This window comes from Rana temporaria, chromosome 11 (genome assembly GCF_905171775.1).
Source record: "Rana temporaria chromosome 11, aRanTem1.1, whole genome shotgun sequence".
NCBI classification, from domain to species: Eukaryota; Metazoa; Chordata; class Amphibia; order Anura; family Ranidae; genus Rana; species Rana temporaria.
The window spans coordinates 35422417-35445948 of NC_053499.1; the positions used below are offsets into that span (position 1 = coordinate 35422417).

The following is a 23532-nucleotide window of genomic DNA, read 5'->3' on the forward strand; positions in this document are numbered from 1 at the left end:
CTGCAAGTAATGTAAAAAATGACGTAATCTGTTGCTGCGCGCCCAGAAACTGCCAGAACAGAGTCGCTCTCCCATATGCAATAAATAATTCCTTTACAGTCTTGTAAAAATATTTTTACGGAGCACCAAATCCATTGCGTATTTGCCACTTTTCCAAGCTGTTCCTCTCTTGTCCACTGTGGGCAATTAGTGCTTGATGGTTGGTATTCCCAGACTGTCTATTTTTTTCCAGACACATTAGTTGAAATGTATAAACAAGATCTTTTTATGTTTTCTTTCCAGAGAGCATGATGAGTAGTTCTACCCTGATTTTGATTCTTATTTCTTAAACGGTCCATCTTAGAAAACTAATTTTACTTGTGACTGGACTCTAGTGGTTTGACATGCTCAAAAGGACAGTGAGGAATCCAGAAGTGGGTCATCCCTTCGTAGTTCTTGTCTTTGCCCCCCTTCTATAGACTGCAACTCTTCCTGCTGTATGCTCTATAATAATACTAACTGCAAGAGGAAGACCCTACTCAACTGGCTGCATAATTTGAGAAAAATGGCTGATCATCAAACACCTGAGATGTGAGAAGATGAGGAATAAAGTGGCCACCATCAACCTATTTGACTGACTGTTTAAAGTGCAAGTTCAGCTTTTCAGAAAAAAAAAAAATATGTGAACTAATACCCTACACCCTCACCCATCCCTGTCCCCACACTTACCCCCTACACTTGCCTCCCTACATTTACCTCCTCCATGGGTGGTTAGCTTTCTCGGGAATGGAAGCCCACTTTTATTAGTCTTTCCTTAGGGCTTTCGGGACAGATCATAGTGATTCTTATTGGTCTTGTGCAGGCAAATGGCAAGATCATTGCTACATGGCATTGGCTTTGGAACTACACAGGTACCATCGAAAGGGAAGCTCAAATGTCCACCGCTCGAGGAACCCCTAGCAACCTCAGGCTGAGAACACTGTGCTAAGAGGTTGGCTGAGAACACTGGTGGGTTGTGGGTAGATATAGCTGCAGGAAGGAGGAGAAAATTTCAGGTGAACACATAACATTGGATGGATATGGATATATATATATATATATATATATATATATATATATATTATAAAATAAATTCTAACCTGATCTAGAAATGAAACCACTTGAGGTCCTAAGCAAATCTTGGCAATCTGCTGCTTTCTTTAGGTGTCTTTAAGACTGCCTTCCTATTGGTTCTTTTTTGATGTGATGAGCAACTCACCAGTTGGGAGCCGCTGGCCAATAGGGAGGCTTAGAAGGTGGGAGAGGTGGTACCAGACTTGGCTGTAAGAGATAAAGTTGAAATTCGTATGCAACGTCAGCTGCCTATGACTGGATGTGCAGACCATTTCGACATTTTAGTTTTTACCTAAAAGAAAAGTAAGGCCAAAGTTTGGTCCTGTTTCTCTTGTGGGTCACTGGAGTGCACTCCTGTGTCCCATAATCAGTCGGCAGTGGGCTAAAACTCGCTGTCAGCTGAAGTCGCAGAACCGCTTCAATCTCTGGATGTATCCTGGCAATATTGTTGGGATCCACCCAGATACCTGACCGGCAGCTGGCTCAATCTATAGGCGCACCATTAAGAGAGCATGAGCCCAGCCGTTCCTGCATCCTCCACAGCCCTCTGCTCCAGTGCATGCTGGAGGGGCAGAGCAGAGAGCGGTGACTAACAGTGACCTGAGAACTGAGCCGTCGGTGGTCATGCAATTGCTCAGTTCTCCAGGCTTGGAGCCGAAGATGCTGCCGCCGTATGGGTGACTCTAGATGTTTCTTTGTCCACACACTTCTCCTTATAACCTCGCCTCTGCTAATTAAAGTTTTATTCATCATGTACTCAGTTGGAATTGCCCAGGGTTGTGACCACTTCAAAGTTTTCTGATATGACTTGAAAATGCATTTCACAGCCACATCCAGCAGTGTGCCAGGTCTAAATAGTAGATGTTGTGGCTTGCAATGTATCAGGAAATATGTAGAATGTTCTGTCACAAGGACATGCACTGGTAGCAATGTTCAAGGATGATCCGTTTTGAATTTGGAGCAGTTGCCAAGACAAATAGTAACCCTGTATGCTTATACTGCAGTGAGATGATTATGTATTTTTTAGCTTGCATGGTATATGGTCGGTTATTTCTGGCAGAATGCAGACGTATAGTTTGTGGTCAATTTTTAGAAAGTGGCTATTCTTCTAAACAAGGCATACAGCTGTTGATTACTATATTTTTATTCAAATAAAAATAGTTAATGGAAAATGTATGTGGTGTTCGCTAAAAACCTTAGGAGAGAATGTAACCAATTGAATGCTTAGGAAGGGGAACTCCTGGTATTTGCCTGTAAGGCCTCGTACACACGATAGGTTAAACAGAGGACAACGGTCTGATGGACCGCTTTCATCGGTCAGAACCGATGGTGTGTGGCCCCCATCGGTTATTTAACCATCGGTTTAAAAAAAGCCAACTTGTTTTAAATTTAACCGATAGGACAAAACCGATCGTTGGTAGGCACGACCATCGGTTAAAAATCCACGCATGCTCAGAATCTAGTCGACGCATGCTTGGAATCATTGAATTTCATTTTTTTCCAACACATCATCGTGTTTTACGTCACCGCGTTCTGACACGATCGTTTTTTTAACCGATGGTGTGTAGGCGTGACGGACAGCTTCATCGGTTAACCGATGAAAACGGTCCGTTCTCATCGGATGGACCGATCGTGTGTACGCGGCATAATGGTGGCAGTTGTAATAAATGATTTACCATCAGTCTAAAGCCGGCCATACATGAATCAAAATTTGTCTGGTTCCACAGGACCTGGATGAATTTTGATCCATGTATGGGCAGTGGGGTTGTACAGAAGTCAATATAGCAACAACCCTGGACTTTCACACGGGGCGGATCATTACTGATCCGCCCCGTATGAAAGGGGCCTTAAGAAGATGCAGGTTTGTGAGAGCCAAAAATCTTGCTTGTTTGTAGGTGACCAAATACTTATTTTCCAACTTAATTCGCAAATAAATTCTTTCCAAGACCGACAATGTGATTGTCTGGATTTGTTAACACATTTTGTCTCTCATAGTTGAGGTATACCTATGATAATTGCAGGCCTCTCATCTTTTTAAGTGGGAGAACTTGTACAATTGTTGGCTGACTAAATACTTTTTTGCCCCACTGTATATATAATTTATTTTCAATCTCTTTATTGACCATTTTGCTTTTTTAATTGTTTTACAGAGATATCAGCATGAACAACATCACCAAGCTACCAGAAGGTGCCTTCAAAGGACTGCCATATCTAGTAGAATTGTAAGTGTTCGTTTTATTTTTATATTTTTTATTATAAAACAATGTGAATTCCTTGATTAAAAAGGAAAAGTACTGAATGATATTAACACGTGTGTGTGTGTATGTATATGTGTGTGTGTGTATGTATATGTGTGTGTGTGTGTGTGTGTATATGTATATATATATATATATATATATATATATATATATATATATATATATATATATATATATATATATATATATATATATATATATATATATATATATATAAATAAGGGCTGGGGAAATTTAAAGATGACTTCATCGATTAATCTTTAATTTTTTTGATCAATCAAAATTTGCGTTTTTGAGCTTTTTTAACGTCTGGCGTTTTTACAGCTCTAACGCTGGAGCTTCAGAACGTACTGGTCGTGTTTTTTTTTTTTTTTTTTTTTTGCAGCTTAAAAACGGCTCGGCCATCTACAGCTCAAAAATGTCATGGTGGGCATGAGGCCATAGACTAACATGGAGAGCCGTTTTTAAGCTGCAAAAACACTCAGAAAAGTGGCTGTAAAAACGTCCATGGAAATGAAGCCTTAAGTGACTGACAGTCAATATACTAGATAAGTTTTATAATTAAAGTTAAACTAACTTTCTACATTTTTCTTAAAGTTTAAGAAGATAAAATTAGTTTGAATTTAAAACGTATTTGTGTGAACTGTGAAGTTAAGTCATGGATTGTGGAAACTAACTAGTGTCGGGTGATTGTATATAGTGTATACCACATTTACCACTGACTAATGCAGAGTTGCAATCCAAGGAGATCAGCTAAAAGTAGTAGAATCTGTATGTGCGTTATAATTAATCGAAATTAGTCGATTAATCCATTAAAAAAAAAAAAACTATGAATCGAACACGAAAATTTTAATCAGTAACAGCCATATATATATATATATATATATATATATATATATATATATATATATATATATATATATATATATATATATATATATATATATATATATATATATATATATATATATATATATATATATATATATATATATATATTCTAGTGTGTGTGTGTGTGTAGAACGCTTCTTCATAATAAGTGCTTTTAAGTGGATTTTACTCCAGCAATCATATGACCGCAGGCCTCCATTCTGATGCCTCTTCTGCAAGGTGGTGATGTGGTTCGCTAACAGGGACTAGATATGGACTTGGGTGAGTTTGGTATCGTAGTCCCAACTAACCTGAGCAATCTCGCCAGGAAGTCGACACTGCACGCCGCCAATCATACAGCGAGGCATTTCCCAGTCTGCAGCTGCACAGGCTGGGAAATGCCATTATTGGCGAGATTGCTCAGGTGGGTTGGGACTACGATCCCGAACATGCCTGAGCCCATCACTAATAGCTGGGTATTTCTTCTTCTTTATTCCTGTGGAATCCACACTTGTGACAGGACAACTCCTGTTGGGAGCTGCTGTCAATCATCTGCGCAGGGCTGGGTGGACAGGCAAGTGTCCTTATATTAAAAGTCAGCAGCTACAGTTTTTTTTTTTAGCTGCTGACCTATTTTTTTTTGGGGGAGCACAGTGCGATTTTAGTGGTGTGCATTGTACCATGATGCGCTGAAACATGTCATGCTTGCCGTAATAAATAAAAAAAAAAATATATATATATATATATATATATATATATATATATATATATATATATATATATATATATATATATATATATATATATATATATATTTTTTTTTCAGTGCACAGTGGTATGATAGGGAACCAGACTTTTTGCCTTGTCTGGCATTGGGACTGGTGTGAACGGGCCTCAAATATGTTTAAGCTGGAGATTCACTTTAGCGCACAACGGCCATTCAAAAATCGCCCTATACTGTCTGCAGTAAGTAGGCATCTGGCCACTATTGGTTATAGTACCCCAACATTTGCTTGTTGTAGTTAGCCTATAAATAGTGACCTTGGCAAGACTTCCATCTGCTTATGTGGTGCCGGGTATGGTTTTGATTTCTCTACTTCGCGGAAAAGCTGGTTGTAGAACAATGTGTGTGGGCTGCATTGTTTAATATGCATCATCCATTTCCGGATATTGCTTCACTGACCCATAAAATGTGCTGTGCAGGTTCTTAGTCTACAGTTTTGTTTGTATGTAATGCGGAACTTGTGAAATAATGTAAATTCTAACTAATTACTGTTTACACGATCTAGGTGGGTGGGTTCCCTTTACTGTACAGATCGTGTATATGAAGGGATTTCAAGACCAGTCGCCCAACTGATTCCAATTAGGCCTGTACTGTCAGTGAAAGGGAAAGAAGAAAATGTTGTTGACAGAAGAAAGCACCGGTTTATTGGTTGGGTGTGTAGAACCTCACCAGTACAATTATCTTAAACAATATTGTTTTTATACGGATTGTACAACCGTAGTTATTGGAGGCCACCTCCATGTTCTTCTGTTTTATTAGTATTCCATTAAAAGCTGAACTCCAGGCAGGTATAAATTACACAAATTTAAGGCAGCTCTGTGATCATTAATACATAATTAAATGTATTTTTAAATACATGCATAAGCATTGTAAGTATCCTGAATTTGACCTGGTGTCAGCCTTTTGCAGTCCCTGTACAGCAGGGCTAGAATTAAGAGCAAGAAGCAATGCAAGGAGCCAATCAGATAATGAGCTTCTCAGTCAGACTTATTGTCAACACAACACTGAGCAGTTTCTCCTTTCAGTGTTCATACACAAGCTGGGGGGGTCTAGGACAACCTGGGCTCAGGGGAAGTGGGTTTAATGATGTTGGACATCAGACTGAGGAGATCTAGTGGATTTAAAGGTAGACTGCATGGGAATCTGTCACTTGAAGGTAAGTTTAACCTCTTGCAGTTCCTGTTTTAGTCAGAGGATGATCTAGGCTTGGAGGAAGTGGGTTAAATTGACACCGGACATTAGACTGAGGGCACCTTGTGGTGAAAATAGAGTATTGTGGGTAGAGCTCTGGACAGAAATTGAATATTACAACAAAAGCTGATTATTTTAATTTTTTTATGTGTCTTATGATGGACTGTTCATTCTTTCTTGATTTCATTGCCTTTGGCTGGAGATCTGCTTTAAACTTATAGTTGACTCCTCTGCCAGTGTGGTAAATTGACGCACTGGTGACCAATCTGTAAAACTCCCCCATACACATTACAATATAATTGTACAGTTCCTATAGATTTAACAAATCTATATTCTATAAATTGTTATCCATTCAGGCATGCCCTTCCCCTATATCCAGGGTCTTTAAATTTTCTAAACTTAGGGCAAGTTTACTATCCTTCAAACATTAGGGGGCTCAGAGTGGATGGTGCCTTTTTAGGTTCTGTGGTCAGTGGGAGTCAACATTTAAATAGCGCCTGTGGTCGGTTGGAAGAGGAATAGTTTCCCATCATTGGCATCAATGGGAGGAATGGTACCATATCAATGGGAGGAATGGTACCATATCAATGGGAGGAATGGTACCAGATCAATGGGAGGAATGGTACCATATCAATGGGAGGAATGGTACCATATCAATGGGAGGAATGGTACCATATCAATGGGAGGAATGGTACCATATAAATGGGAGGAATGGTACCGTATCAATGGGAGGAATGGTACCGTATCAATGGGAGGAATGGTACCGTATCAATGGGAGGAATGGTACCGTATCAATGGGAGGAATGGTACCGTATCAATGGGAGGAATGGTACCGTATCAATGGGAGGAATGGGACCCCATCAATGGGAGGAATGGGACCCCATCAATGGGAGGAATGGGACCCCATCAATGGGAGGAATGGGACCCCATCAATGGGAGGAATGGGACCCCATCAATGGGAGGAATGGGACCCCATCAATGGGAGGAATGGGACCCCATCAATGGGAGGAATGGGACCCCATCAATGGGAGGAATGGGACCCCATCAATGGGACGAATTGTGCCCCATTTTTAGTGTCAATGGGAGGACTATGGTCCATAGTTGGTGTCAGTGGAAGGACTATGGTCCATAGTTGGTGTCAGTGGAAGGACTATGGTCCATAGTTGGTGTCAGTGGAAGGACTATGGTCCATAGTTGGTGTCAGTGGAAGGACTATGGTCCATAGTTGGTGTCAGTGGAAGGACTATGGTCCATAGTTGGTGTCAGTGGAAGGACTATGGTCCATAGTTGGTGTCAGTGGAAGGACTATGGTCCATAGTTGGTGTCAGTGGAAGGACTATGGTCCATAGTTGGTGTCAGTGGAAGGACTATGGTCCATAGTTGGTGTCAGTGGAAGGAGGACTATTGTCCATAGTTGGTGTCAGTGGAAGGAGGACTATTGTCCATAGTTGGTGTCAGTGGAAGGAGGACTATTGTCCATAGTTGGTATCAGTGGAAGGAGGACTATGGTCCATAGTTGGTGTCAGTGGAAGGAGGACTATGGTCCATAGTTGGTGTCAGTGGAAGGAGGACTATGGTCCATAGTTGGTGTCAGTGGAAGGAGGACTATGGTCCATAGTTGGTGTCAGTGGAAGGAGGACTATGGTCCATAGTTGGTGTCAGTGGAAGGAGGACTATGGTCCATAGTTGGTGTCAGTGGAAGGAGGACTATGGTCCATAGTTGGTGTCAGTGGAAGGAGGACTATGGTCCATAGTTGGTGTCAGTGGAAGGAGGACTATGGTCCATAGTTGGAGTCAGTGGAAGGAATGATGTCTTGTGATTGGTGTCAGTGGGAGAAACAGTTCTTTAAGGGCCAGATATAGGCATGCAAAAACCCAATATGACCCATGGGCTGCAGTTTGTAGAGAACTGCTGTACATAGTTGTTGGTGGCTCTAAAGGAGATTATACACTCTGATAATCCGGTAATGTTAAAACCTAAATTTAAACCCAAAATCTAAACCCAATCTTTTTTTTATTTTAGAGTGTGAAAGGTATACAAACCTCTGTCCTTCGTTGCCCCCTTTGTCCCCTGCTAGGGCGGTTCACCTCTTTTTCCTGGTGATTGCCACAGTTGCTGCAAGTGAGGCAAAATACAACAATTTGAGTTGTTAACAGAGCGGACATAGAGAGGATACATTTCAATTGGGACACTTGTTCTGGTGACAGCTGTCTTAATGGGTGATTTCCTCTCCTTTCCTGTTGTGACTACAGAAAAGAAAGTGAAAAGAATACTCCCCTCTCCTCCAAAGCCAAGCCAAACTTGTCGGTTTAGGAGTTCCAGACAGAGACCCCTTATGTACTATAAAAAATAAAAGTTGCTGCTTCTGAGTTTTTTATCGCTCATCCAGGTCTCAACTCTTTACAGTAAAAATCATACTTGTGTTCATGCCAGATAATACGGCTTTCCCTGTACTCCTGCCCACTGTGTAGCTATGAGATCCATGGCTCATACTGGTGTTTATATGCCCCTCATCTCCCCTTGTCTGTTCACAGAAGGCCTTGTATTTTGCAAATGGGTCATAAATTGCAGCATTTTCCGAATGAACAAGGACAGAGGAGAGATGGATAAACAACATCACTTTGAGAAGAAGGTCTCATGGCCACAGTAGGATGAAAGTGCAGGGAAAGCTATATTATTCAGCATGAACAAAAGTAGGATCTTTAGTCCATTTTCACATGGCTACCCTATGTTTCGACTTAGGCCGGCTATACACGGTTTGAACCTCAACCAATTTCATTGATCGGCAGATTCATTGATCGGCAATCCGTGACTGCAGGAAAGAGATTTACACTGTGTATGGCCAGCCTTAGCGGGAGATCCTAGACAGATCCCCCTGCTGAGTTAGGTCAGAATGACAACAAATGTCACATGTTTGGCATGGGTGTTTTTTTTTGTTTTTTTTTCTACCATCTCGTAAGGAAAAATTGACCCATGTAATACCCAATGGGAGTCTGCGTTTTAGCGAATGTACATCCCATGCTATCCACCCATATCTGGTCAGGTCAGTGAATGTAAACCCTTTTTCCATTCAGTTTGATGACCATGTTTTAACCCCCACGTGGGCAGATCTAGGTAGACAGACAACTGGCTATCCATAGAGAGACATTGGCCCAGATTCTTGTACACTGGGCGTATCTCTGCGGCGGCGTAACGTATCCGATTTACGTTAGGCCGCCGCAAGTTTTTCAGGCAAGTGCTTTATTCACAAAGCACTTGCCTGTAAAGTTGCGGCGGTGTAGTGTAAATCACCCGGCGGAATTCAAATTCAAATAGGGGCGTGTATCATTTAAATGAAGCGCGTCCCCGCGCCGAACGAACTGCGCATGCGCCGTCCGTAAAATATCCCAGTGTGCATTGTTCCAAATGACGTCGCAAGGACGTCATTGGTTTCGACGTGAACGTAAATGACGTCCAGCCCCAACTTTACGCCGGGAAAAGCCTAACGTAAACGTCGTAAATTTACTGCGTCGGCCGCGCGTACGTTCGGGAATTCGCGTATCTAGCTAGTTTGCATACTCAACGCGGAATTCAACGGAAACGCCACCTAGCGGTGAAAAAAAATGCAGTTTAGATCCGACGGCGTAAGAGACTTACGCCTGTCGGATCTAATGGATATCTATGCGTAACTGATTCTAAGAATCAGTCGCATAGATACGACAGGTCAGATTAGGACTTACGACGGCGTACATGGCGCTGCGCCGTCGTAAGTCCTTTGAGAATCTGGGCCATTGTATTCTATTTTTGAAAACAAACTGCCAGGATGCCCATGTGAAAAGGGCCTCACTGTAAAGGGCAGTGATCAGAACATGAGATAAAACTCATCGGATGTATCCTTTTTTTTTCTTTTTTTATCAGCAATGAAAAAAGGCTCATTGACTGTATTGGCTGCCGCATTTTTTTTTTTTCGTTTTTATTTTCCCCTGAAAATTCTACGAATAAGGCCGGCCATAGATTTAAACCATGTATGGGCAGGCTGAATGTTCCAAGTTGATTGATCGATCAACTTGGGTACAACCAGCCTGCCGGTTTTCATATGGGATGATCACTAGCACCTAGTATAGCTGCTAGCAATAATCACGTTCTCCATCCCAGAAGGGATAGCTTCCCCCACCCAGAGAAGACACTGGGGTAGATTCAGGTACAGCTGCGCGCTCCTTACGGAGGCGCAGTGTACCCTTTTTACCCTGCGCCTACGCAAATTATTTGCGCTACGCTTCATTCATGAAGCAGTAGCCACGTAATTTGCGTGGGCGCTCTTCAAAAATGCTCTGCGTAAGGGCGCCTAATGTAAATGATCCCGTAGGGGGCGGGAATCATTTAAATTAGGCGCGTTCCCGCGCCGAGCATAGAGCGCATGCTCCGTCGGGAAACTTTCCTGACGCGCATTGCGGTAAATGACGTTGCATGGACGTCATTTGCTTCAAAGTGAACGTGAATGGCGTCCAGCGCCATTCACGATTTACTTACGCAAACTACGTAAATTTCAAATTTCGCGACGCGGGAACGACGGGTATACGTAGCATTGGGTGCCCCTGCTAATAGCAGGGGCAGCCTTACGCAAAAACCGCCATACGCAAATGACGTAAACTGCGTACGCAGGGCTCGCGTAACGTTGTGAATCGGCGTTGGTATGCAATTTGCCTACTATACGCTGACCACAACGGGAACGCCACCTAGCGACCTGCGTAAGAATGCAGCCTAAGATATGAGGGCATAAGAGCCTTATGCCACGCATATCTTAGGCTGCAGTCGGCGTAACGAGCTCTCTGAATCAGGCAAAGTCGTTACGCTGGCGCAAGTAACCAATTGCGCTGCGTAACTATGGTTACGCAGACGCAATTGCTTCTTGAATCTGGGCCAATGGCTTGGCGAGAGTGATTCTTCTGTCGACAGCGTCTGTTGATGGCGGAGTCGGGCACACTTCTTTTCTTCAGCCTGTAGTTGCAAGAAAGAAATTTGCTCTGTCTATGGGGCTGCCTAACGCACCTTCCAGTCCCTGGATGGCAGTACTTGCTCCTCCATTGTATCTATGGAGGAGGTCATGGTGGTCACCAAGGCTGGACTACAAAGGCTTTAAGATTGTGTACAGAAGAAAGATAACATTGTTTTGTAATTTTAGCCGCCTGCCCCCATTGATGCTGTTGGTGTGGATAGGAGAATTGATTGACTTTTTTAGGTCTTGGGCCATCTATGGCCAGCTTTAGATGTCATGTGGTGGCTGCATTCATTTACACTTTCCAGGCTAAATATTGGCTGCTATATATTACATTTTTGTTCTTCCGTTTAGTTATTCTTTAAACTAACCTTTTATCCAAAATACATTGGTAGGGTGATTGGAGAGTCAACATCAGGGCCTGTATTTTTTTTTTTTTTTTATAAATCATTTACCATTTAAATTGACCTTTGTTGGCATTAAGACTGAGCCTAGTTGTGGCATTTGGAAATATCACACACAGACTTGTGTGAAATCCTCTTTGGTGCGTAACACAGGGTGTGACAAGAGTGGAATTTTTAATTAACATCTATTAGTTGTACAAATCTCTTTGCAGTAGTGCACTTGGCATAGAAAATGTATTCCACTGTTTATTATTTAAAGCCTTCTTTATGCTTGTCGGTTGCATATAACTTGTAAAGTGCTTTATGCGTCTCCTTCTGTTCAATGTACCGTACTTGTTGTCCTAATAGTATTTATGTAAGGTATATTTGTGTCAGCAGTATGGCTCAAGATGGAACTAAACTGTATCTGAGCACCACAAACTGAAAACCCTATTTAATTCATTTTTAATATGTAAAGCAAACTTATCAATCTCTCCATTGTTTATTTTGTTGAGAAATCTCTTTGAAAAAGACCCCTCTAGCATTTCGAGTTATGGCTAGCTTGAGTAAAGGAAGCTAATTCATATAGCATTTACTTCCTGGAATCCATCTGCCCTTATCTCAGGCATAAAGGCAGGGGGGTGTCCTTAGCTGAGAGAGCCCCTTCTCCCCTCTTCCAGATGAAAGAAAAAAAATTGCCCATGGAGACTCCTGGTCATGACATCTAAAGGAGTGTAAAAAAACAAAAACAATTAACACAATAGATGGATAAAAATAATTAAAGGGGTTGTAAACCTTCCAGTGTTTTCACCTTAATGCATCCTATGCATTAAAGCAGAGGTTCCGCGGGTTTTGCCTTTTTTTTAAAATGTGCAATGCATGGTAATATAGCTAGCTAGGTACTACTCACCTGCTAGCCGCTCGTACGTACGTCCGTCCGCTCCGTTTTCGTAAAAAAGAAGAACTTATAAAAAATACTCCTGTGCTTTGTGGGCATTTTGAATCCCACAAGCAAACACTTCCTGCATTCCTTGACACATGACACGCTTTGCGAGTCATGTGACCCGCTTCCCGCGTCACGTGACACTCGAGCTAGCACGATAATACACGCATAGCTATTCCGAATGGTCTCCTGTGAGTGTTTACGTCACTCCCAGGAGACCTTGCAACCATTAAGCCTCGAGTCATCAGGGAAAAGGAGCGACACGCCCACTCCCCACAGGGAAGAAGACCCGGAAGTGCGGGTGAATACAGGTAAGGGTACCGATTTTAAAAAAATGCCAACGCTAGAGGCATTTATTAAGGCTGCATAAATGATAGTTAGAAAGTTCAGTTTGAGGGTGAACCTCCGCTTTAAGGTGAAAAAACATCCGATAATTGGCCCGGTCTTGTCGGCTCTTCATTGGATATATTGATGGCAGCGCAGCCATTGGCTCCCACTGCTGTCAATCAAATCCAATGACGTGGGCATAGACGCAAATGCTGGACTCGGGAGCACGCCCGCAAGGTAATCCCCTTGGGAAAGTGCTTCCCAGAGGGGGTTATTTAATGCCGGGAGGAGATGAGACAGGAGGTTTTTAAACAAAAACCTTCACGGCAGTATCAGTAGTTATTATTATTTTAATAAAAGATGCAGATTTAAAAAATATTGAAAAGGACTTCTGAAATAACAGGATAACCTGTTTAGGCTTATATGTGATTTGGGTTTCCATATACAGTGAGGAAAATAAGTATTTGAACACCCTGCTATTTTGCAAGTTCTCCCACTTGGAAATCATGGAGGGGTCTGAAATTGTCATCGTAGGTGCATGTCCACTGTGAGAGACATAATCAAAAAAAAAATCCAGAAATCACAATTTATGATTTTTTAACTATTTATTTGTATGATACAGCTGCAAATAAGTATTTGAACACCTGTCTATCAGCTAGAATTCTGACCCTCAAAGACCTGTTAGTCTGCCTTTAAAATGTCCACCTCCACTCCATTTATTATCCTAAATTAGATGCACCTGTTTGAGGTCATTAGCTGCATAAAGACACCTGTCCACCCCATACAATCAGTAAGAATCCAACTACTAACATGGCCAAGACCAAAGAGCTGTCCAAAGACACTAGAGACAAAATTGTACACCTCCACAAGGCTGGAAAGGGCTACGGGGAAATTGCCAAGCAGCTTGGTGAAAAAAGGTCCACTGTTGGAGCAATCATTAGAAAATGGAAGAAGCTAAACATGACTGTCAATCTCCCTCGGACTGGGGCTCCATGCAAAATCTCACCTCGTGGGGTCTCAATGATCCTAGGAAAGGTGAGAAATCAGCCCAGGACTACACAGGAGGAGCTGGTCAATGACCTGAAAATAGCTGGGACCACCGTTTCCAAGGTTACTGTTGGTAATACACTAAGACGTCATGGTTTGAAATCATGCATGGCACGGAAGGTTCCCCTGCTTAAACCAGCACATGTCAAGGCCCGTCTTAAGTTTGCCAATGACCATTTGGATGATCCAGAGGAGTCACGGGAGAAAGTCATGTGGTCAGATGAGACCAAAATAGAACTTTTTGGTCATAATTCCACTAACCGTGTTTGGAGGAAGAAGAATGATGAGTACCATCCCAAGAACACCATCCCTACTGTGAAGCATGGGGGTGGTAGCATCATGCTTTGGGGGTGTTTTTATGCACATGGGACAGGGCGACTGCACTATATTAAGGAGAGGATGACCGGGGCCATGTATTGCGAGATTTTGGGCAACAACCTCCTTCCCTCAGTTAGAGCTTTGAAGATGGGTCGAGGCTGGGTCTTCCAATATGACAATGACCCGAAGCACACAGCCAGGATAACCAAGGAGTGGCTCTGTAAGAAGCATATCAAGGTTCTGGCGTGGCCTAGCCAGTCTCCAGACCTAAACCCAATAGAGAATCTTTGGAGGGAGCTCAAACTCCGTGTTTCTCAGCGACAGCCCAGAAACCTGACTGATCTAGAGAAGATCTGTGTGGAGGAGTGGGCCAAAATCCCTCTTCCTGTGTGTGCAAACCTGGTGAAAAACTACAAGAAACGTTTGACCTCTGTAATTGCAAACAAAGGCTACTGTACCAAATATTAACATTGATTTTCTCAGGTGTTCAAATACTTATTTGCAGCTGTATCATACAAATAAATAGTTAAAAAAAAATCATACATTGTGATTTCTGGATTTTTTTTTTGATTATGTCTCTCACAGTGGACATGCACCTACGATAACAATTTCACACCCCTCCATGATTTCCAAGTGGGAGAACTTGCAAAATAGCAGGGTGTTCAAATACTTATTTTCCTCACTGTACATACAGAGAAGCAGAAGCCTGTTGCATAATTAAGCAGTGTTCCTACGTATGTGCTTGTATCTAATCTCAACAAGGTGTGGCTTGTGAACTGTAGCCAAGCACCAAAAGTTGCTTTTTATTACTTCCCAACCTCCTCCCTGCGCTTGTGTATTCAGAACTTCAAGCGAGCGTCCTGCATCGCAGCGCGCGGAACTCTTGGTGGTCCCAGTGTCTGTTTTGGCTGATGCAGCCTCACAGACATCTGTAAATTGCTTCCAGATGAGTGTCTCTCCGGCAGACAAAAGAGAATGTTAAAAGCTTTTTAGACGGCAAAGTTAATAATTTTTTTGGGCTCTTGGCAGGTTATTTAGATTTACCTTTATAAACTCTGTAGACACAACTAGTATCTAAAATGACAACCTAAGATATCACCATAGATTGAATACTGGACTAAGACACCCCCCCCTAAGAAAATCGGGAAAGTTCCCCTGCCTCTAACAGTCGGGGGCACTTCTAATTTTAGTTTGAGATCTTAACTCCTTTATAATATATTATCATATATGTATTATTAGTTAAACTTCTTTAAAGGGAGAACATATTTTGTTAAAAATGTATCTAACATTTTGTATTTTAATGATAGTAAAAGGAACCTTTTTGGTTTAATATGAAGCTGCTGTGTTTTTATGAAACTGGCAAAAAATGTAAACTTGGCCTTTTGTATGTGGGAGACCTTCCATGTGCTGTTGGTGTACACGTTTCGCCCAGGAAAATGATTTCCTGCCTATGTAATTGATTAACTGATTTTTTTTTTTTTGGGCAGTTCTGCTATTACAGCACCAAAATTGGTCATGCGACTGCAGCAGGGTGGTCCCCCACCCCCCCCTGTCAGAACACTCCGGTCAGCACTCTCAGCTATTGGCTTAGAGAAGCCGACCGCCGCACCAACTGCAGTACACACGGGCTGAATGTCGATGCCACCCGACATTGAGGGATGATCAATGTATGCTTTCAATCTTCCAACATATTTGTTATCCTTAATAGACACCAACCCTTTACTTCTTTATGGTGGAAAGCTAGTATTAAGTTGACAACAAAAGTTGCATTGTGGTGTGTACCAGTGGGTTCAGACACTAACCTTTGTCTCGCTGACAATTTTTGGTACAACTCGAGCAGTATCTCTAAAACCTGAAATACATTTAACCAGCATAAATCCATAGGTGTGCGTACAGGGTGTGCCAGGTGTGCCTGGGCACACCCTAATCACCCTGTGCTGTACAGATTCCACCTGCTGCTTGGCTGCAGAGAAAGGAGAGAGACTAGGAAACCTCTGTCCTCAGTCCCTTTCTCTCTCTAAAATGAGATATCAGGCATCTGTTTAGGCTCCTATTATTTCATCCAGGCCTTCGAGAAAACGGAAAAAAATGAATACAATTAGAGTAGGTTCACACTGGGGTGACACGACTTCCAGCTTGACTTTCAGAGGCGACTCCGACACGACTTGAGCATGAACCACAGGGCGATCTGGGGCGATTTACAACACGACTTGAAGTCGTCTCCAGGACAGGAGACTTTCCAGTGGCCAATCAAACAACAATCAGCTCGAGGGGAGGGAGAGGTTTGCCTGAGAAATGTATGTTATCTTCCTGGAAAGTGGCTTCAGTTAAAGTGGTTGTAAACCCACTATTTGGACTTTTACCTACAGGTAAGCCTACAACAAGGCTTACCTGTAGGTAAGGGGAATATCTCCTAAACCTGCACGGTTTAGGAGATATTACCCCCGCAATGCGGGCGGCGCATGCGCAGGGGGGAATCCACGGCTGAAGGACCGGCATCGCCGGACCCTGCCGATTTTAAATCTCCCGCGCGCACGCGCGGGAGTGACGTCATCGCCGCTCCAGCCAATCACAGCGCTGGAGCGGCGATACCCGGAAGACACGCCGGAGCAAGATGACATCCTGCTCGGCGTGGACCAGGTAAGTGGTACACACCTCGTTCCGAGGTAAGTATTTCATAATAGGCTAGTATGCGGTGCATACTAGCCTATTATGCCTTTTGCATTGCAGGTTTGGGGGGAAAAAAAAAAAGTTTATGCGGTTTACAACCGCTTTTAAGACAGTGATCAGACTTGGAGGCAACTTCCATTGAAATCAATGGGTACAAATCGCCTACAAGTCGGATTGAAGTAGTACAGGAACTTCTTTTGAAGTCGGAGCGACTCGAGTCGTGTGTATTAACAACGCTCCCATTCACTTGCATTGTTTTTCTCGACAGCGCGACTTGGGACGACTTGAGGTGACTTCAAGTCGGATCCCAAGTCGCCCCAGTGTGAACCGGCTCTTATTGTTAATTTTTTTTATTTTTAAATAAATTACTGACACTTATCTCTGCCCTAATGACACTGACCATTGCCCTACTGCCCTATATATATTTACATACACGTATGTGTGTTTTGAGCTTTGGGGTGCACACCCTATTCCAATAGGATACGCGCACCTATGATCATGTGTAATGAAAAAATACAGGTAAAACACCAAATTCAGACGTATTGAGACCATTTCTGATTTCGACAGTTGCTGTTTGGCACCGGTAAGCCGCATGGTGTTTGATGTTAGAAAAGCAGGTTACTATGTACATAGAACATGGGGAAGAGAGTGCAGTATTTATTTGCCCCCCTTTTGGTCTGTTAAATATAACCTTTTGAAGCATTTTTACATTCCAAAAGATCGATCGCCACTGCAAACCTCACCCATTTCCCCAGTCAACAAACAGGTGTCGGCCTGAAGACTCGGTCTACTCTCAGTATGCCACAGTAAATGTTCCAGAAATGGCCTTTTGTGGTACACTTGGAAGCACTTTGTTATATTTGTCTGAAAAGCGCAAAAAATACCAGTTGATCAGAATTTAGGAGCTGCCATTTGCAGTTACTTTCAGGGAGTTTAATTGGCTCTCCTAGTTCTTATCTTGAGCTACAGAATGTTTAGTGACTACGTTGCGAAGGCGAGTGGGAATGTTTGAGTAGTTTGGTAAAGAACATCTGGGAAGGGATGGTATTTCTATCAAGCATTCAGGTAGCTGCTCTCCCAACTCAACCCAACCCGTGCGCAGGGTTATATGACCTTAGCCAGTTCTACTCCACTGTCCACGCTCCCTGACATGTTTCACCCCGCCCACGAGGCCTAGTCATAGAGGGCAGGCTGGTATCACTCTGTCCAGAAAAATGCTGTGTCGGCCCACAACAGGACTTGGAAGCTAAATGCATTTCTGCCAGATTATTGGGAAGTATTCTGTACTTGCAGGGTCTTCAATAATTTGTGGAGAAGCATGCATGCACTGCAGAGATTAACTGCATGTTTTGATTTTTTTTTTTTTTTTAAATACCCTAGGTGCGCACTTTGTTTTGCTGTGACATTTTATTGGTTTACATAAGCACCATACTTTGGGACAACATTTCAGGGCTTCCAAAGGGCTAAGACATGCATGGTATGTAATACTAAACTAAAATGTAACCATTCACAGTCCGTCAGACGGTGGTTCATGTCGGGGAAAATCCTGCTAAGCAGGATTTTGTGAATAATAGTGAGTACGTTCTGTGATTCCAGGCTCATGAATATTTATATTTCTCTAGGAACAAAGGAAACTCCCAGGAAAAAAATGCTGCTAACCATGTACAAATGAGCCTCATTTATTATTTTCTTCCTAAATTCTACTACAAATAAATTGAATATATCTGAAATGGATAATTCACTTTGACCGCCCCTTTGTAAAGTTGAAGGATCACAAGAGCTGTGACACCATTGAAAAAGCCTGTTATGATCTATAAAATGTACTCCTAAATAGTTCAGGTGCTGTTTGGAGAACCAACATATGGCAATCTGTAGTGAACGTTGGACCACTGTGGCTACAGTGGAACCAAAACACTGGGGATGGTGTTGTGCAAAGAACAAACCACAGAAGATTCCTCATATTTCAGCCCCGGAGGGGGTGGGCATTGGTGTCGATGGCTACAAACCACTTGAGGCATACCTCAGAAAAGTCATAAAAATGGCCGTTCCACGGTTTGTGATAAAAATTTTTTTTTTTATTGTAAAATCAAAGTCAAAGGATTCCAAGAATGGGAAACGTTAAAATATGGCTGCCAGACAATCCATGTTAAACATCATGCTTGATTTTGAACCTTGATCCCACCCAAACCTCGGCAGGCTGACTCGGGCATATCAAAGCCGGTCGTGGGGGTGATCAAAAGATGTGTAGGCGCCAGATGTTGCATGGGTATCCACCCAATGGAAGGGATGACCGACCACTGGATGAACCGTAAGGGTCAGTGATGTGACAAGGCCCCTAAAGGGCTGAACAAAAGACTCCATACCCCCGGATGGTGTAACTGGTGTGGCCAGGTGACATGCTGGATATGACTTCACCAACACAGAGCAATTTCAAACTGACTCGCCACAATGAGGCTTGGGATGGAACGCATATGTGGTGGTAGAGCAGATGGAACGCGGCAGCAGGCTGAAGTCACAACAATGTGTTTTTTAGGCATGGCCCTTTATCAAATCGTCCACCTGACCACACCAGCTGCACCATCCGGTGGTTTTGAGGTCGGTCTGGGGGCCTCTACACATCGCCAACCCTTTACGGGTTCATCCAGTGGTCTGTCCCTTCTATTGGGTGGATGCCCATACGATATCTGGCGCCTACACACCTCTTGGTCAACCCCGGCACTAGCCTTGATATGCCTGAATCAGCCTGTTGAGATTTGGGTGGGATCAAGGCTCAAAATCAAGCATGATGTTTAACATTGTCCGTCAGCCATATTTAACCCCTTCCATTCTTGGAATCCTTTTGACTTTGATTTTACAATAAAATCTTTTTATCACAAACCGTGGCATTTTTATGACTTTTCTGAGGTATGCCCCAAGTGGTTTGTAGCCATTATCCCCCAGCTCTGGATTAAGAGCAATCTTTTGTTTTGTTATGATATATGTTGATCAGTGACCCACCTCTGTTAAAAAGGCATTCCATGACACTGTTATGGAAGGTGTTAAAAGTATTAGACACATCCTGAGAGGTGTTATGGTGCCGGCATTATTTGCCTTTTGTTTCGCAATCCGTGTAGTGTTATTTCAAACCAACATAAGTGTGTACTTATTACATGCTCCTACGCTTTACACCTTGAACTTGTGTTTTCCTCTGAATTTGTGTGTGCTCTTTTCATATTCTCCTTTTTTGCTTTCTATCTTCCAGCCCAAAACAGGGTGAGTTTCAGCATTACCTTGGTGCTATTGTATTCCCTATACATTTTTATTCCATATTGAATGTATTGAAAGGACCAGTAAACACATAGAAGGGACCAGTACATCATAAGGGCCCATGCGCATCTGTGCTTTGCAGTAATGCACAGCAAGGCACCATGTGCGCATTTGTTTGTTACTTTGCCATTTAATATTCAGTGTCATCCCAACACAGTGGTCTCCAAACTGTGGCCCAGGGACTAAATGTGGCCCTTTGCTTGCATTTATCCTCCGGGCGCTATTCATCCAACTGAAACCAGACGCTATTCTACCACCCAATGAATGGAGCACCATTTCTTGAACTGATCCCAACAATGGCATACTATTTCTCCCAGTGATGCCAACAGTGGGGTATTTCACTCCTTTATACCAAATGTGGTGAGGTTTACTCCCACTGATGCCAGGAAAATTTTCACTCCCATTGACCATAGTCCCCCCCCCCCCCCCCCCCATAGTCTGAAGGACCATAAACTGGTCCTTTTTTTGTTTAGAAAGTTTGGAGACCCCTACATTAGAGGAACAAACATACACCTGTTTAATATCTATTCAAATTGAATGGTCTTTTACTACATGACTTAATGCTCTGTACTGGAAAGATGTCAATGGGCCTTAACTAAAAAAAAAAAATATGCAGCACCCTAATGTTTAGGTAGGGTTGCTCCTAAATTGACCCGCCTGGTGTAGTTACCTAGGGATCAATTGAGTTCACCTTAAGTCTGGAATTGCTGCACTTCTCTCTCCTGCCGCTAGGTGGCAGGTTACCTGGTGACATTAGATAAGACCAGGGCAAAGCAAGGACAGATTCGGAGTATATGGGGCATCTCTGCCAATGGGCAGGGGTTTTCTTAAATCTCTTGGCCTGCTGGAAAAACCTACATATTTGGGTGAAGTCAGATGATCAGTGTTCTGTGCCACCTGGAAAGCTGTCTGGGTGGACTTGTGTTCTATTGCCCGGGCTGCTAGGCCGGAGTTTGGGCCTATTCCAAGCACATCTGGCTGCTAGGCTGTCTGAGTGCCTATCCAGAAGCAAGAGAGCAGTGTAGAGTTGGGATTGCGGCTTGCAGTCCAACCAGAAGTTCCGGTTCTGCCAGCTGGAGAACCCGTCGCCGCTTAGGGACCAACCACCTTGTTACCAGGGACCAGCGTGAGTTGCTGAAGCAAGTGCCCAAGCAGTATTCTCACCAAACGGAGACGGTAAAGAATTGGGAAGCTTCGGCAGATGTCAAGTCAGGGACCCAGCCAGCGGAGGTTGTGGAACGAATCCCGTGAGTTTGCATTATTTCTTATGGGGAAAATCGCTTTGATATACGAGTGATTTGGATTACAAGCATAATTTGTTCCAGAAACATGCTTGCAATCCAAGGTTTTACTGTAAAGCACTGAACTGTTAAAGGAAGAAAGCTGTTGCTCTTTTATATAATGCCTAGAAAATTTTATCAATTGCATATTTTTATTTACATAAAAATATGTTGTATATTGTGTTTTAATAGTTATTCATTCTAAAAGCTTTTACAATCTATTTTGAGCTTCTCTTTGTATGTATACATCTGCAACAGCATGAAAATTGTGTCACATTTGCTTCCTGAAACCTAAAACCATTAGCACCGTTTTGCTAATCCCCATTCATAGTTCAGCAAATTACTCAGCTGGGTAACTCACTGCAAAATAATGTTGACACTTAAGTGTTTTATTTCAGCTGGGCTGCAATTTTCACGTTGAGTAATGTATGCAGTAAGCAGCCTAGATGTAGACGGGGTCTGGATCTTTAATTGTTAAACTTTTAAAGACCTATATATATATATGTGTGTGTGTGTGTGTGTGTGTGTGTGTGCGTGTGCGTGTTTTTTGAGGACCAGTTCACACCACATGCAGTCCAATGCGTTTTTTTGTTTTCTGCATCAAAAACCCATGGAACGTAGGTTATATGATTTTTCAATGGCATAGTTCACACCAGTGCATTTTTCCTGCACTGGACTGTACTGTAAAATGCACCGGAACACGCATAAATGCACCAAAAACACGCTGTAACATCTATGTTCTTAAGGTTAAGGAAAAATAGGGGGGCACCTTTCAGGAGGGAGGGAGTATAATACAGGTATTTGCACCCACTTCCAGGCATAGACTCCCAGGGGAGTCATGCCCCCCCCCCCCCACAGCTGTCTTCTGGGAAACGCACTGGTCCCAGACGAAAGCAGGGACCAGTGAGGATGCACTGCGCAACTCGTGCATACGCAGTAGGGAACCGGGAAGTGAAGCCACAACGCTTCACTTCCTGATTCTGTCACCGAGGATGGCGACGGGGACAGCCGAGAGCATCGGCTGCCGACATCACAGGCACCCTGGACAGGCAAGTGTCCATTTATTTAAAGTCAGCAGCTGCTGTATTTGTAGTTGCTGGCTTTTAAATTTTTTTTTTTTTTTTTTTTTTTTTTTGGGCGGACCTCCGCTTTAAGTATTTTATTATGGGTCCTCTTTAACATAGGAAAAATGGCAAGGCTAAAGACACAGGTGTGCAGCCTATTGCATTAGGGTATGCACCCCAAAGCTCAAAAAACACGTTGTCAATCACTCAATGTTTTCACTCATTAATGGAAGGGGCCAGTAAATTACATATTTACTGGCCCCTTCCCCCACTCATCTTAAAACGCCTCCCCCTGTGTGTGCCTGCGGCTGCAGCCCATCTCTGCTGTGAATTTTGAGGATGAATTGCTCCAGACTGTTTGCAGAAACTTTTAAGGACATGTAAATATTTAAATGTCCACGTCCAGGCCATAGATTTATTTGAAAAGGGTAAAATCCACCACACATGGTAAAAAGCAAATTTTGATGATATTTTGGCATCTTGTTCTGCAGTATGGCTGATTGAGAGGGAAGACGGAAAACTCTTCCAATCGAATGGGAGATCTACCTGTTCATCTATGATCATCTTTGGTTCAATAAATCAATGACTAGCTACTGCTACATATCCTGGATACATGGGAACTCGCAGAGAAAGAAATGCAGGACTGTAGTTGTCCTCAATCTGGTAACTACCCAAGATTTAATCCATGTGCTTGAGATCAGCGTGTTCAGTTAACATCTTGATGTTGTGGTTTCATATTCCTAGTTAAAAGAATACTGATGTCTGCAGGGTATGAAAACTGCTCATCTTCCGCTCTCTCAGCCCCACAGGCATTATTTATATCATCTGAAGAGTTTGTGTCTAGTGCTAATAGTGCACATCCCCTCCCCGCCCCTAATTATGAGGTTCTTGACCCTTCTAGGCAGTAAGTCCGTCAACGGCCCAAGAATATTTGGCAGGCACGTTAGAAAAACCTTTCTCATACTCGGCCAGTTGTATCCTGTTTCCTGGAAGATTGCCAGAGAGGGGAGGAAAAAAAACGGA

At 42.9% G+C, this 23532-nt stretch overlaps 1 protein-coding gene across 1 annotated transcript in view; it reads left to right on the forward strand.

Moving 5' to 3' along the window:
* LGR4 (leucine rich repeat containing G protein-coupled receptor 4) overlaps positions 1-23532 on the forward strand; it is a 136304-nt gene that overhangs the window by 52610 nt on the left and 60162 nt on the right. The window contains exon 2 of the mRNA XM_040328344.1: positions 3243-3314. Within this exon, the coding sequence (XP_040184278.1) occupies positions 3243-3314 (72 nt within the window). The remainder of the gene's footprint in view (positions 1-3242; positions 3315-23532) is intronic.